Below are 15368 nucleotides of genomic sequence, written 5' to 3' on the forward strand. Positions count from 1 at the left end.
CTGTCCAGTGAGAATCCTACAATTTTTCCCTTTATCAAGTTTATATCAATAGCAGGTCGCATAGCCGGGAGCAACACATACCTACGAAATCACACAAACGCCATTGCCCCTTTCCATTTAATTCAAATGGACTAATATTTAACATACTCATTACTTCATTAGCAAAGAGCAACAGTTCTCAGCTCAACAGAATCACAACAATACGCCAGCCAAAGGTGCCTAATAAAAGGTACAAAATAGGATTCGGGATAGGGGCAACGAGCAAAATACAGTAATCCTACAAACCTAGAGGATGGTCATTCTGAATCTCTATCGCACAGTTACAGCAGCACGAGCAATACAAGCCATAGTAAGAATAACAGGCAGAAATCAGGCTTGCACAGCACATTTCAACATGAGCAATTGTGCACAGTTCTGGTGTTATTCAGCCATACATGGGCAAAGTAACCACCGCAGGCAACATGGATATCTATCAAGCAGCAGCAGGTTTGCGCAATTCACTTTCGCCATGGGCGAAGTGGCACCTGTCCCCGAACGTGCAGGAGCCTTTGCTGAAATTCTCACAGAGCTTGGTCTTGAAGTTGCTTCCAGGCCCCCCAGCATGAGAACCCCTGCCTGGGTTGTTCTTGGATTGTGGAGGGGCCTTACCACTGATGCGGACAATCAATTCTGTGACCATTGCGCTAGCATGCTTGATCTGGTCGAATGTTCCCTCGAGCTCAATGTTTTTAAGGTTGGGATCAGCCTCATTATCCCGGATGGCTAACTTGGCACCAGTCACGCGGGATATATGCTTTGTGTTGGTACCACCCTTCCCGATGATAGCACCAGCAAGTGATGCGTCAACACTGATCTTAGCTGTGGCTGAAGCACCAAATGTTGATGGAGGAACCATGTCTGGGACGGGCATTGGTGGGGGCATGAAGTGACCGTTGGGCCCTGGTCCCATTGGAGGAACTCCCATTGAGTTGTCCATCTGCATGGGCTTTCCAAGCTCCCTCTCTCCATGAGCAAAATGGCATTTGCTCCCCCATTTACACCCTTCTGCAGTGTTGTACTTGTTACACATGCGAGTCTTCATAGCAGGTGAAGGTGGACCATCAGGAGCACCAGGTCCCATAGGCATTCTCCCAGGAGGAGCTGGAACAGGTGGTCCTCCCAAGTTGGTCATCTTCGAAACAGCCTGGTAACCGCCAGGGAAGTTGTGGAGAAAGTGGCAACTTGCACCAAAGGGACAACCAGCAGTGCTGCATAATGAGAACACCACATAAGCAACTGAACATGCAAATATATTCATATTTGATAAACTAAGAACTATCATACGAATTGATGATCCACAAATGCAGCCAATGTCGATTAAAGAGGTTATGTTACATGCAGCTGAATAATGCAAACATACTAGATGACTTCTAACATTTGAAGCAACAAATGAAAAAAAATAATAAGTAAATTGTACTAGAAATTCATTGACAAGTTATGTTTGATATAAATGCAATTCATAATCAAGCTTTGAAGGTGATTAGTGGTTTGACCACTCCTGCATCATATTAATAAGAAACTGTAATTTATGCAATTCATAAAGCACTTGAACAGCAGTCCCAAGCAGTATTGCCAGTATATTCATCTTAATCTTCTTATCTCGATTTCTTCAACCTGTTCCAGGTACAACTGACTGATTGTGCATCTGAGATTATGTTTCATGTCCTCACAAACATTGTTGCATTGCATCTTTCAGATTTTCAGTGATATACAGCAGTAGATTCCAAATTTTACTCCATTGAGTGTTCTTATGCACGGATTAGACAAAAAGAACCTGTAGCAGAATCTTGGTTGAACCATTTGTTAGCCTCAATCAAAACATTTAGCAACATGGCAAAATTTTAATTATGAAACGAATAGTAAAATAGCAATAGATGTTACCAGGTGGGAGTTGATTTTAGGTTAGATTAGAACCTGAAAAATTTGGTGCACGGCTTGGATTTGCTTCCTACACCCATTTGAGTTGTCTCCAATTCTGTTACACCAAATTTATTACTTGCGCCAATTAATCATGTGTTGCTTTACTAGATATGTGTCTAGGTAAAGTAATAATAAATAAGTAAATAAATTCATTAAACAAACACAGGGTACTACATTAAAATATCAAGGAATAACATTAATGCTGCTGTTATAACGTCCGCTTGTCCAGTATGCTAGCAATGCCCCGATGATTTCTTCTTCTTTTTGGCAATTGCTAAAAGCACTGGAGCATACATGTGGCAATTCTAGCTAGTGCGCGAAGCATAAAAAATTTGACAAGGCAGGCACATGGATCCATGTAAAACAGAACAGTAGGAATAGCAGTCTGGCAGCTCAACTGCGGCACTATTCGAGGCTAACAAAATCTCTAGAAGCAAAATTCCTGCACATCCCTAAACGGCGGGGAGCCTTCAGCTCCCCGGGAAACCAATCGAAAAAAAAACCAAATCTAGGCCACTCCAAGTTCCAAGTACTCCAGATCCCTCCCCTCCAGCAACGGCAGCAAAACCCATGGATCCCCGCAGCCCGCATCCAAGCCGCGAACGGCGGACCGCAGATCCGCCCAACGACGCACAGCTAGAAACCCTACCGAGCCTAACCCACAATACAGTAACAGCCAAACCGCGAGAGCTCGAGAAGCTGCTCACCTCTCGCGCGCTTGGGGCCGCCCGCGCCGTTGGCGCCCTCCGGCACGGCCCGCTTGCGGCCGGCGTCCATGACGAGCTCGGGGGAAGAGCGCGCGAGCACTGGTCGACGGCGGCGGCGGGTAGAACCCTAGCTAGGGTTTCGCCCTCGCGGGGGCGGCGGGTTGGAGGGGAGAGAGCGGGTGGCCGCAGCGCGAGGCCCGTGCGAACTAGGGACGCGCGGCCACAAACCAAACCAGATGGGTAAGTACTGGTCGGGACTCGGGAGTAGGGTTCAGCTCCTGGGCTGGGTTAAATCGGGTTGGGTGCGCTGGCATGTGGGACCAAGATGGGTGGGCCCATGCGTCAGTGGCAACGGCACCGAGGATCTGCTCTTCCATCCGCGGCGCTGTGGCGGCTGGGCTGCGGCGCTAAGTCCATGCGTAAATTTTTGGGTGTAGAGTACTGTAGCACTTTTGTTTGTATTTGGTAATTATTATTTCGTTATGGGTTAATTAGGCTCAAAAGATTTGTCTCGCAAATTATAGACAAACTGTGTAATTAGTTATTTTGTTTAGCTGCATTTAATATTTCATGCATGCGTTGAAACATTCGATGTGATGGAGAATCTTGTAAAGTTTTGGAATTTTGAAGGCAACGAAACATGGCCTAAACCCTATTCTGCACCCGGCTATCGCGGAACTCGTTATCCAGGCCGAACTTCCGCTCCGAGATTTGCGCTCTTTTGTCCTCTTTGAATGTATTCACTTTATTTCATTTTCTCTACTCATGTATTTTCGTCGGTGCTCTGCGTGAGGCACAGTTGAAGTGAGATAAAGTTCACGAGGATCGAGAGACAGCTGATGGGCTCTGCCCTGTTTTTGACCGTTGGAGTCGCCGACATGTCCTCCATCCTATTATTTAATGGGTGTCTGTTTTGTAAAAAAAAACATGTGGTCCAGGGCTTTTGTTTTGTTTTGTCGGTGACAAAAGGTAATGAAGGTGGATAGGCTCCAGACACCTCCGGGTACACCCGGCCGGAGTATTGGTACTGCAAAGTACATGCTTTGCCTTCCTTTTTATCTCCTAGCACAGCTTCTATTCTGTCTTATGTTCGTGGGAACATTGTGTGGTCCGTGTTTGACCAGACATTGCTGATCATTCGTAAATTTATTTCCCAGCTGCTGAATGTGAACATCTAATAAATATTAATACCATATTTAATTGGCATATGTCTAGTAGAACCTGCTACGTATTCTCACATGTAATGTCGAGACAATCCCAATACAGAACAAACTCATTTTCATAATGTTTTAATTATTATTTAAATCATCACCATACACATATTCTTCTCCCAATAAGCATAAAATCTATTACATATCTTCCTTGTGATATCATATATACACCCTTGTACAGACAATCTATTTGAGAACCAACTTGAGTTTATAATATTTTATTTAATATTTCAATTATTTTACCATATACATTTCTCTTCCGCCTTACTACTACTCCATACAACCTCCTACCTAGTACAGCATACACATTTTTGTTCTGTACAAGCATAAAACCTGTTACATATTGTATCTTGTGATATCATATATACATATTTCTTCAAAAAAATATCATATATACACCCTTGTACAAACGAACTCTTTGAGAACCAACTCGAGTGTATAATATTTTAATTGATATTTCAATTATTTATCATATACAACCTCCTACCTAGTACAGCCCGGTACTTCTTCAGCAGAGTCATCTAAGCGGCTCGAACCGAGCAACTGGTACGGGATACCACCTTAAGATGAAGTTCTAGGTGTTGAACCTTGACCAACTTTACATTATACCACATGGTACTAGCTGCACACACATCAGAATAAAAATTAAGATCTCTCCACTCCATAGAAGCAATTGACAAAAAAAATATGGATCAACATATTACACAGGCAAGGAAGCATCACACAAGGTGTAATCTTGACATCAGCTTATACCAAGTATCAATTTAACTAGTAGTACTCTACAAAATAAAAGAAAAATCACAGCCCGATCTAAGCAAGCATATCTCTCACAATAATCACACATCAATCATTGCAAGTAGGAGCACTTCTCGCTCTGCGATCTGTTTTCCCCAAATCTCAACTCAAGAGTAAAGATAAATATAGGAGAAAGTCAGTACCATTTTATTTAAACATAAAGATTAGCATGTACTACTACATGAATGCAAACCCTGGTAGTACTGCCTCATCCCTCATAGCACACCTGAGCAGCGATATAAACATTGAATTACTAAAAACAACAATAAAAATTCATCTCAAATGAGCAGATTATCTAGTTATACAACAGCAAGCCTTAATCATAGTACCATGTGAAGCAATGCGCACATGAAAGAGATGTTGAATAGTTAGAGAAGTGCATTTAGGCAATATACGAAGGAAGAGATGTTGAATATGAAGCAAAAAGCTGAATTAGCAGCTACATTTATGCAGCCAGATAACCAACCACAAATGAAGCGCATACACCTTTCACCAAAGACGCCGATGGCAGTGGCAGCAGCAGCAGCAGCGCCCTAGCCACCACCACCAAGCACCAACCGACAGTCCTATACATTCAGACAAATGGAAAGACTCTTAAAGCACTGACTGCACAACAGCCTACTGAATGAACATCGTCACCAACCGACAGTCCTATACATTCAGACAAATGGAGAGCACTTGAACATGACTCTGAAAGTAAATGGAGAGCACCAACCAATGGCCAAGCAAAAGGAGAGCACTTGAACAAAACTCTGAATAAGCATGCCAAACAGATTCAAAAAAGCTTATGACAGGTCCAAAATTTTTTCTATGCCAAACAGATTCATCTGAACTAATTCTCCCATAAAAAAGGAGGCCCATTATACTACAACAATTATTAATCCACCATGTCTGAAATTTTTGGACTATGCCAAAACAGCTTCATCTGAACTGAATTTAGGGACAAGTGAAATATGAACATATCACAACCATGTATATGAATGAATTGGTATGTGACTGAAGCATGTAGTTGACTGAATTAACAACCATACTGAAGCATACATGCGGCTGAATCTAGGCAAAACTGAAGCACACAGCAGCACAATTAAGAAACCTTGGAACATATATTCAGAGTTTCAAGTACTGGTACAGGTAGGAAACTTGTAATAACTTCATCCTAGTAATATGATTGTAGCCTACATTTGCTAAATTGGACATCTAGATAATGCATGGTAGTAATGAACAGCTACTTCATCTTTAGCCTAAATTGTTGTGAACCAATGGAACATAACAATGCTGTGAATATCAACCCACCAGAGTTCATATCATCGAAGACCACATCTTCAGATGACAACAGATCCTGCGGCACCCGGCCATCGAGGACCATGGGAGGAACCACCGATTGGCGCATCAGTCCGCATACTGCTTGCCACCGCCGCCATCTCGTTCCTCCTCGCCGCATCATCAAGAATATAAGGAACCGCCATTGATCAAAGAAGTGAGGACGGCGGGAGACGGAGCAGATAGTGTCAAATTTTGAGAGGTTTTGCCCAGCCGCACACACATTAGAACAAAAATTAGTATCTCTCCACTCAATAAAAGCAAATGACAAGAAAAAATGGATCACCATATTGCATAGGCAAGGAAGCATAGCACAAGATGCAGTCTTGATACTAGCTTATACCAAGTATTGATTTAGCTAGTAATATAGTGTACAAAATAAAACACTACTCCCGGGGCAAGAACAAAGAGAAGGTTGCTCGTGGAAGTACCTATCAACTGCTGCTCACGGAGGGAGACACGGATGTGGTACTGATGACACGTGCGCATACCACCCAACGCTACCCCCGATTGCCGGCTGCCCAATGTACCTACTATAAACCAAAAATATCTTTAAAACTCAAGAGTAAAGATAAATATAAAAGAAACTCAATACATGTCTACCACTTTATTTAAACATAAAGATTAGCATGTACTACTACATGAATGCACAAATGAGATTGTACAAGAAGACAACAATAATGCAATTATGGACAAAATAAACTTGAATCAGGTTTTTTTTTCTCTTGAATGATTAAGCAAAACAAACGCGCATGTAGCAATATGCACAACCATTCTCAGAGCTAAAAGTATGAATTTCAGACCAAAACTCAACTACATCCTGACCAACCTGAAGAACCAAAATATTGCTATTGTAATGCACCCAGATCAATAAAGAGCATTTACCTTGAGTATATTGTATGAGACATGTACCATTCAAACATACATCATGTAATATATCTACTCTGCAGGTATACTGCATGTAATCTTATATAATTTGTAAATTACATTTTTCTCAAACACAAGCCCTTTAATATACACGAGAATAGAAATGTGATATATTTGTGTGCAACATGCTACGGATTGTGATACACTCAACTTTCTCCTATAATGTGTCCGGGGTCTAGCATCATCATCTAGCATTCAACCGAAAAAATAGAGAACAAAAGAAATAAATGGTTTCCAACAATTTATGGGTAACAGCGGGCAGAATAAAACAACAGTTAGTAGCTTGGGTACAGGTCAGGTACAAGGTGGTGGAAGGAAATCGATTCATGACCAAAAGCTCATTCTCTTTCTTCTCACACATAGAACTGTTGTTTCAAGCCAGTACAAGCAAGCAGCACCGGTTGAAGAAAGCTCCTCTTTTTGCAACAAAACAAAAGGCAAACTAAGAAACAAAAAGGGCTAGAGAGGCAAGAACAGGAGAGGGCGGAGTGGAGACCTGCAGGCCGCTGGTCGCTAGCAGCACGTGGTGGAAGCCGAGGTGGGCACCCAGATCCGCCGCCGCCCTGGTAAGCCCATCGCGCTGCAGCAGCGACCGCCGCAGGCAAGGGTCTTGGCTGGCGGAGCTGACTGCCGCGTCGACCTCGCGCAAGCCAGGGAGCAGGCCGCCTCGGGCCACAGCTGGATGTCACCATCCCTGCCCTTCACCGCACCCTGTGTGGCAACAGCAGCAACAAGCTGCTGCGCGAGCTGTGGGCCTCGACGGAGGCCGCGGAGGCGTGGTACAGGGAACTCTCGCATTTTTACTTTTTATAAGGAAATAGTAGAGAGGCAAACGTCCCACTTTTTAACTAATTCCAATGGCCGAATTGACCAAATTAAAACTACAACAATTTTATAGAGGGTGCAAATCATAAAAAGTAGAAGGGAAGGGAGAGAAGTTAAGGCTATCTAATTTCATGCACTAGGTTTAATTTGGACATCAATCCGAAATCATGTTTCTTGGAGTGTGCAATCGATCTCACAAATAGTGTATATACTATGCGGCCTGGAGGGGGAGAGCTGAGAGCGCTCCGACGGTCTCCAAGCGACATGCGGCGGAAGGAGACGCTCGACGCGGGCCCTGGGCTACCGGCTCGGACGTTTCACTGCGGCGCTCTCGCTGCGGGTGGGGGCCGCGGCGGGCTGTCGTATCGCCTCTCCCGCACCGCCTCGCATGCGTGTGGGTCCCGCCGGGGTCCACTCGCTTCGTCTCCACGGAGGCTGCCCGTTCCCACCTCGCCTCCTTTCCGGCGCTCTCCGCCAAGCCCATCGTCCGTCGCCGCCGCGCCCGCTCCGCCACTGCGCCCCCGCTCCGCCGCCGGTGCTTCGCCGGATCCAGCGCCCTCCTCGCCGGATCCGGGCGCCACCGCTGTGGGGGGGGAGAGAGGGCCGAGAGCAGCCGCCGCTCCGAGCCGCGCCGCCGCCGCCGCAGGTTCCGGAGGAGGGAAGGGAGGAGGCTGGGCGCGTGGAGAGGGTCTGCCGCCTTCGCCTCCGAGCTCCCCGTTGACGAGCTTCGCTGGGCCCTTGCTCCTCGCCCAGCGCCGCGCCGGAGTCAGGGTAGGGGAGGGGCGCCGCCGCTGCCACCGTCGGGGTAGGAAAGGGAGCAGTTCGTGGTGGAGGTTCTTCGAGCCGTGGGGATGGTGGGAGACGGAGTCGCAGAGAGGATAAGGGAGAAGGGAAAAAAGAAAAGAGAAAAGGAAAAATAGAAAAGGAAGGAAAAATAAATGGAAAAAAATAAAAAATGAAAAACCAAATGAGTGCGGCGGAGCGCACCATATACCTAGTATGACATAAGTGACAACAAACTCTACTTGGCAGTATATTAGTTTTGAAAGAGAAAACGAGGACAATTACATATGCATGTGTCAATCAAGCTAACTATGCAGCGCTATAAAATTTGTTTTTGGATCATCATCATCTCCCTTTGCCTTGCATGTCGATCTTCAGTCTGTTTGCTTGATCCTTAATTACAAAGCGTCCTTGGTGAGAATGACTCAAGGAGCCAAAGTCGAACTAGACATGTGGATATCGATTATCACATATTTGAGGCTTTTTTAGCGAATCATCATCCCTATTCACCTCGTGCTCTTCAATATATTTGCTTGATTCTTTATTGTGAAAGCATCCTTGGTGAGATTGGCTCGAGGAGCCAAAGTTGAACTAGATAGATGGAGATCGATACATCATAAATCCAAGGCAATGAGATGCATGTCACCAATAGCATAATCATCAAGAGGGACGAAAAGGGTGTGGCACTCATTCGGTTACCGCTGAAAGAATAGACAAGAAAGCGTTAAAAAAAGTCACCATATTCGCCAAGAGCATCTAAAAATTCTCACATTAATTTTAAAAAGAGATACCGTATGTCATGAAGATCGAACGATCTAAGCTAGCCTAAAGAAGCCATATTTAAAACTAGCCCAAAGAGTCCATATTAAATATATTCATCGAGAGGGTCTATAAATTCACACATTAATCTAAAAAAAATATGCACAGTTGGATTTAATGAACATCTAACAGTCAAAATTAATCCAAAAATTCTATATCAAATATAATTAATAAATATCTAATTTTAGAATAAAAAATAGGATATGACCGATTGAGATCGGCTGGATGTTACTCAGGTGCTCTAACAACTAGGCTAGACTTTCTTTCACTTAATATTATTCAAAATATTGCACAAATCAAAGTTCAATATCTAAGTTACAAGTTGTTGGCTTCAACATCACTAACACATACATATAAATATATTAAATACCTACATATAAAAACTTTGTAAAAAGATAAATATGTATCCAAATTTATCCCATCTTGTGAATCATCGAACTTAAATATTATAAATATAGAAATGTGATTTATAATAAAAAAATTTAAAATCTGATGATTTAATATGAAAGCTGAAAGAGTATTCAACGAGAGCGAACGAGAGGTACAGTAAATAAAATATCAAATAGACTATTTTGTTAAGATAAAAAATTTAAGAAAATAAATAAAAAACTAGCTACCCGTGCTATTAGCACAGACCACCATGAAAAAAAATGTGGTTTCACCATTAAAGTCAAAACTAAAGAAGTTTTAGAAGGAGATGCGGTCCAACCAAATAAATTGTTAGTGTGCGATCTAGGAAGCATGTTAGCAACTAAAAAACCATTGGCATGGCCATGAAGAAGTATAATTTAATAGAATTGTTTAAAAAACTATGAGTAGAAAAAAGTGAATACGAGTGAGACTTTGAGAGAGTGATGATGGCCATTGCCGGCTATAATAATAAATTTGTAGAGCCTGTAAACGGCACGTAATATAGAAAATGTACCGCGACCATGAAACAAAATAAATGCATATATGCATAAATTTTAAGGAATTGCATATGGAAGATGAAAATGAAAACTAGCCACCCGCGCTATTTGCACGGGCCACCTTGCTAGTGTCTTTAGTATTATTGTTGTTCCATGTAAAATAATTTTATAGAAAAACAAGATTACTCTACTCTGACCCCCCCCCCCCCAATTTCAGCTTGATGTCCCTTCACAGTTATTGGAATATAGATTTTGGTGAAAAAATACTCTCCAACAAGACTTGGATATCTAAATATAGACATCCTCTATTTCTGTTAGCAAGGCAATTAGGGTTATGAATAGCTGGCCCATTGGGCCTTGGGTGGCCGGTGCCCAGCCTCCCTGGCTGGGGGCGCCGCCCCCTCCCCTGATTTGGTAGATGGCGGCGGGATCCCCGTGATGGTGGTGTTTCTATAAACCATCTAGGGTATCCCGCCTATATATGTACACCCCGTGTGCACATCTATCAATCAATCCATTCATTCCCCGCAATATACATTGCTTACATGGTATCACGAGTTAGGATTTCTTCCTTGCTCCTTCCGCTGCCATAGCGCGCCGATCCGGTTGCGCCCCAACCCTGTGCGCCGGCGATCTGCCGCTGCATCCACCATGGTTGGGACCCCTCCTTCCTCCTCGCGGGCCGCCGACCCCACCGCCGCCACCGCTGATGCCCAGAAGGAGCGCGAGGCCACCCTAGCAGGGCCGAGGCCGCGGAGAAGGAGGCCGCCACTGCCCAGCACGCCCGCGACGCCCTCGCCCACGCGGCCAAGGAACGGGCCCTCTCCGCCAAGGGCGACCCCGGCGCCGGCCGCGACGAGGAGAAGGAGGAGGACGCCCCCTCCGTCGACTCCGACGGGAACACACTTCATCACGCCATCCTGGCCCATGAAGCCGCCGCTCTCGTCAATCTGCACGCTCAGGCCATCAGCGTGTAGAACATCCGGAGCCTCGTCCATATCCTCCTCGACATCAATGCCGGGAACTACACACAGTGGCGCGATCAGATCCTCCTCGTCATCGGCAAGTACTCACTGGAGAGCCATATCCTCGTCGACCTACCCGTGCGCGACTTCCCAGACTGGACATGCATGGACTGCGTTGTCAAGTCCTGGATCGCCGGCATGATCTCCACCGACCTCACTGAGATGGTGATCGACCGCGTCGCCACCGCCCGCACTATCTGGTGCGCCCTGGAGGACCAGTTTCTTGGCAATCGGGAGACCCACGCCCCCACCTCGATGTCCAATTCCGCAACCTTGTCCAAGGTGATCTGTCCATCATGGACTTTTGCAGGCACCTCAAGAACATGGCGCAGCAGCTTGCGGATCTTGGGGAACCCGTCTCGGATCTCACGCTGACCCTCAACCTTCTCCGAGGGCTCAACGACACCGGCCGCCACATTCGCCGCGGCCACCCCTTCCCCAAGTTCAAGAACGCCATCGACGAGCTGCTCCTGGAGGAGCTCACCAGGCACATCAAGCGCCGACTACCCCCACGACCCTCCTCGCCATTGGGAAGGGCGCCCCATCAGGGGCGCCGCCGCCGCCGCCATCGTCCTCGTTAGGCACTCGCCCCCCCAGCCCTCCCGCAACGGGGGCTCCAACTCCGGGGGCGGGAATTTTTGCGGGCGCTCCAAGGACCATCGCCGACGGGGCGGCAAGCCTCGCTCCGGCGAGCAGTCGTCGTCCTCCGGCGGCGGGCCATCCGGGGGCGGCAAGCCGGCCTCCGCGCCCAGCACAGGCGGTGGTGGTGGCGCCACCTGGCCGTCCTTCCTCCACCCGTGGGCCGGGGCCATTCATATGTGGCCTGGCCCGCGGCCCTCGACGCCGCTTCCCGTCGCCCCGACACCGCCGCAGCAACAGCACGCGCTGCTGGTCCAGCAGGCCCAGGCACAAGCCTTGCTGGCCCAGCAGGCGCAAGCCCACGCCCTCCAGGCTGCCTAGGCGCAGGCGCTGCAGTAGGCGCAGGCTGCCCAGGCGCAGGCGGCGCAGGGCCAGATGGCGTACTTTCCCTGGGCCCCCGGCGTCCAGGCTCCGGCCGTCTCACCGGCCGGATGGGATTAGCAGACGCTCGCCTCTGCCTTCAGCACCGTCTCCCTACCACTGACTGGTTTTTCGACTCAGGTGCTACCTCTCACATAACCTCCGATTCTTCCAATCTCACTCATAATTTTATCTCGCGGTATCCCTCATCCATTGTTGTCGGTAACGGTTCATTACTTCCGATTACCTCTACTGGCACAACCACTCTTCCAGGTTTCTTTTCACTTAATAATGTTCTAGTCTCACCTAGTCTTATTAAGAACCTGATTTCTGTGCACCAGTTTACTTTTGACAACAACTGTTCTGTTGAATTTGATCCCGCTGGCTGTTCTGTGAAGGATCTGGAGTCTCGGAGAGTTCTCGTCAGGTGCAATAGTGCTGGCCCACTATATCCTCTGCGCCTCCCTGCCGCCACCGCTTTCGTTGTGGGCGCCCCATCACCGTGGCACCGTCGCCTTGGTCACCCCGGTCATGAAGTCATGACCAAGTTATCTTCTGTCATACCTTCATGTAATAAAGAACTTAGCACATCTTTATGTCATGCGTGTCAGCTCGGTTGCCATGTTCGGTTACCGTTCACTTCATCCACTTCGCGTGCGACCAATAAATTCGACCTTATTCATTGTGACCTCTGGACATCACCAGTTTCTAGTGTATCAGGTTACAAATATTATTTGGTCATTCTCGACGATTGCTCGCACTACTTGTGGACTTTCCCTTTGCGCCTAAAATCTGACACGTTTTCTACCTTGGCTAACTTCTTTGCTCATGTGACCACACAGTACGGCGCCACCATCAAGGCAGTTCAGTGCGACAATGGCCGCGAGTTCGACAACTCCAGCGCCCGCACGTTCTTTCTAACCCATGGCACCCATCTTCGGATTTAAGCAGGTGCCCCGTGCCTGGTACAGTTGATTTGCTGCATACCTGCTGTCCCTCGGATTCATGGAGGCCAAGACGGACACATCCCTGTTCGTCTTCCGTCGCGGCGATGATATGATCTAGCTGCTGCTCTACGTCGACGACATTGTGCTCACGGCCTCTTCTGCTGGACTCCTTCAGCGCACCATCACTTCGCTTCAGTCTGAGTTCGCTATGAAGGACCTCGGTGAGCTCCATCACTTCTTGGGGATGCATGTGCAGCGCCTTGGCACTGGCCTGTTCCTTTCTCAGCGCCAGTACATGGTGGACCTCCTGGAGCGCGCAGGCATGGCTGAGTGCATGCCGTGCGCCACCCCTGTCGACATTAATCCGAAGCTGCCAGCAGATGGGCCGCCCGTCCAGAATCCTTCGGATTATCGCAGCCTCGCAGGAGCTCTTCAGTGGCTGACCTTCACTCGTCCGGATCTTGCATATGCCGTCCAGCAGGTCTGTCTCTTCATGCATGATCCCCGGGAGCCGCATCTTGCTGCCCTCAAGCGCATTCTGCGCTATGTCCGTGGCACGCTGCATATGGGTCTTCTACTTCAGCCCTCTCGGAGCTCTGACTTGACGGTGTACTCCGACGCTGATTGGGCTGGCTGTCCCGACACCAGGCGCTCCACCTCCGGCTATGCGGTCTCCTGGTCCAACAAACGGCAGAACACAGTCTCCCGTTCTAGTGCGGAGGCTGAGTACCGTGCCGTGGCCAATGGTGTGGCCGAGGCCACCTGGTTGCGCCAACTTCTGCTGGAGCTTCATGCGCCTTCACGCCGCACCTCGCTGGTATATTGTGATAATATCAGCGCTGTCTACATGTCCTCCAACCCCATCCAGCATCAGCGCACCAAGCACATCGAGATCGATCTTCACTTTGTGCGGGAGCGCGTTGCTCTTGGTGATGTCCGTGTCATGCACGTCCCGACGTCTGCACAGTACGCCGACATCTTCACCAAGGGGTTGCCTACTTCTCTCTTCCAGGAGTTCAGGTCCACTCTGAACGTTCAGGGCTTCGACGATCAGACTGCGGGGGCGTGTTAACAAAGCAATTAAGGTTATGAATAGCTGGCCCATCGGGCCTTGGGTGGCCGGCTCCCAGCCTCTCTGGATGGGGGCGCCCCCTCCCGATTTGGTAGATGGCGGCGGGATCCCCTTGATGATGGTGTTTCTATAAACCATGTATCCCGTCTATATATGTACACCCCTGTGCACATCTATCAATCAATCCATTCATTCCCCGCAATATACATTGCTTACAATTTCGAATTTCTGGCTAGCAAAAAATGAAAAGCAAGAATGACTCTCTAGACTATGCACAAAAATATAGAAAAGCTGTTGAAAAACACAAAAATATAGAAAACAATTTTTATTCAAATGAAGTAAATTTTAGAAATGCTCTTGTTTTTCCCCTTCTTTTTTTAAAAGCTTCCCTTCTTTTCTTTTCTTCATTCAGTTCCAAATCACAATCGGAGGTTAGCGGTAGCGACACAAAGTCGGTAATGCGCAGAGTGCTCGCCTTAGTACCGGTGACAGTGACACCGCCGCAAGCAGCCTTTTCTCACTCCGGCTCAGCTAATGCAGAGCTATTCACCGCGGCACTTTTTTTTTTTTTGAGATCACCGCGGCACAATTTTCGAATCCAAAAGAAGACAACAAACATGCTCCGATACACATATGTTCAGGAGTCTTTTACCTACATGCTATTATAAAAGATGCATGTTACCTCTATGCCATCGAAATTTTAAAATGTTCCTCCATACCATTGAACAAAGTTCCTTTTACCTGGGTGCCATTGCCGTCAAATTCACCCCTAACATCAGTTAACTTGCTGCGGAAAAGACCATTTTGCCCTTGCTTGTAGAATACAGCAATTTTACTATTTTTCACTCTAGTGGCATTGCACAGGAACACAGGTTATATGTTTGCACATGAAAATTACACCCTCATCACATTATTGGTTATAACCTGTGTTCCTGTACAATGCCACTAGAGTGAAAAATAGTAAAATTGCTGCATTCTACAAGCAAGGGCAAAATGGTCTTTTCCGCAGCAAGTTAACTGATGTTAGGGGTGAATTTGACGGCAATGGCACCCAGGTAAAAGGAACTTTGT

At 47.0% G+C, this 15368-nt stretch overlaps 1 protein-coding gene across 1 annotated transcript; it reads right to left on the reverse strand.

Moving 5' to 3' along the window:
- Positions 1 to 121: 121 nt before the first annotated feature.
- On the reverse strand, positions 122 to 2929 carry LOC120703936 (zinc finger CCCH domain-containing protein 44-like). The gene is made up of 3 exons (XM_039988147.1): positions 2667 to 2929; positions 1954 to 2014; positions 122 to 1247 (listed from the first exon to the last, which is right to left on the reverse strand). Exons 1-3 carry the CDS (start codon positions 2734 to 2736, stop codon positions 473 to 475), a joined length of 906 nt encoding a protein of 301 aa, XP_039844081.1. The 5' UTR covers positions 2737 to 2929; the 3' UTR covers positions 122 to 472.
- Positions 2930 to 15368: the final 12439 nt, after the last annotated feature.

This window comes from Panicum virgatum, chromosome 4K (assembly GCF_016808335.1).
Source record: "Panicum virgatum strain AP13 chromosome 4K, P.virgatum_v5, whole genome shotgun sequence".
NCBI classification, from domain to species: Eukaryota; Viridiplantae; Streptophyta; class Magnoliopsida; order Poales; family Poaceae; genus Panicum; species Panicum virgatum.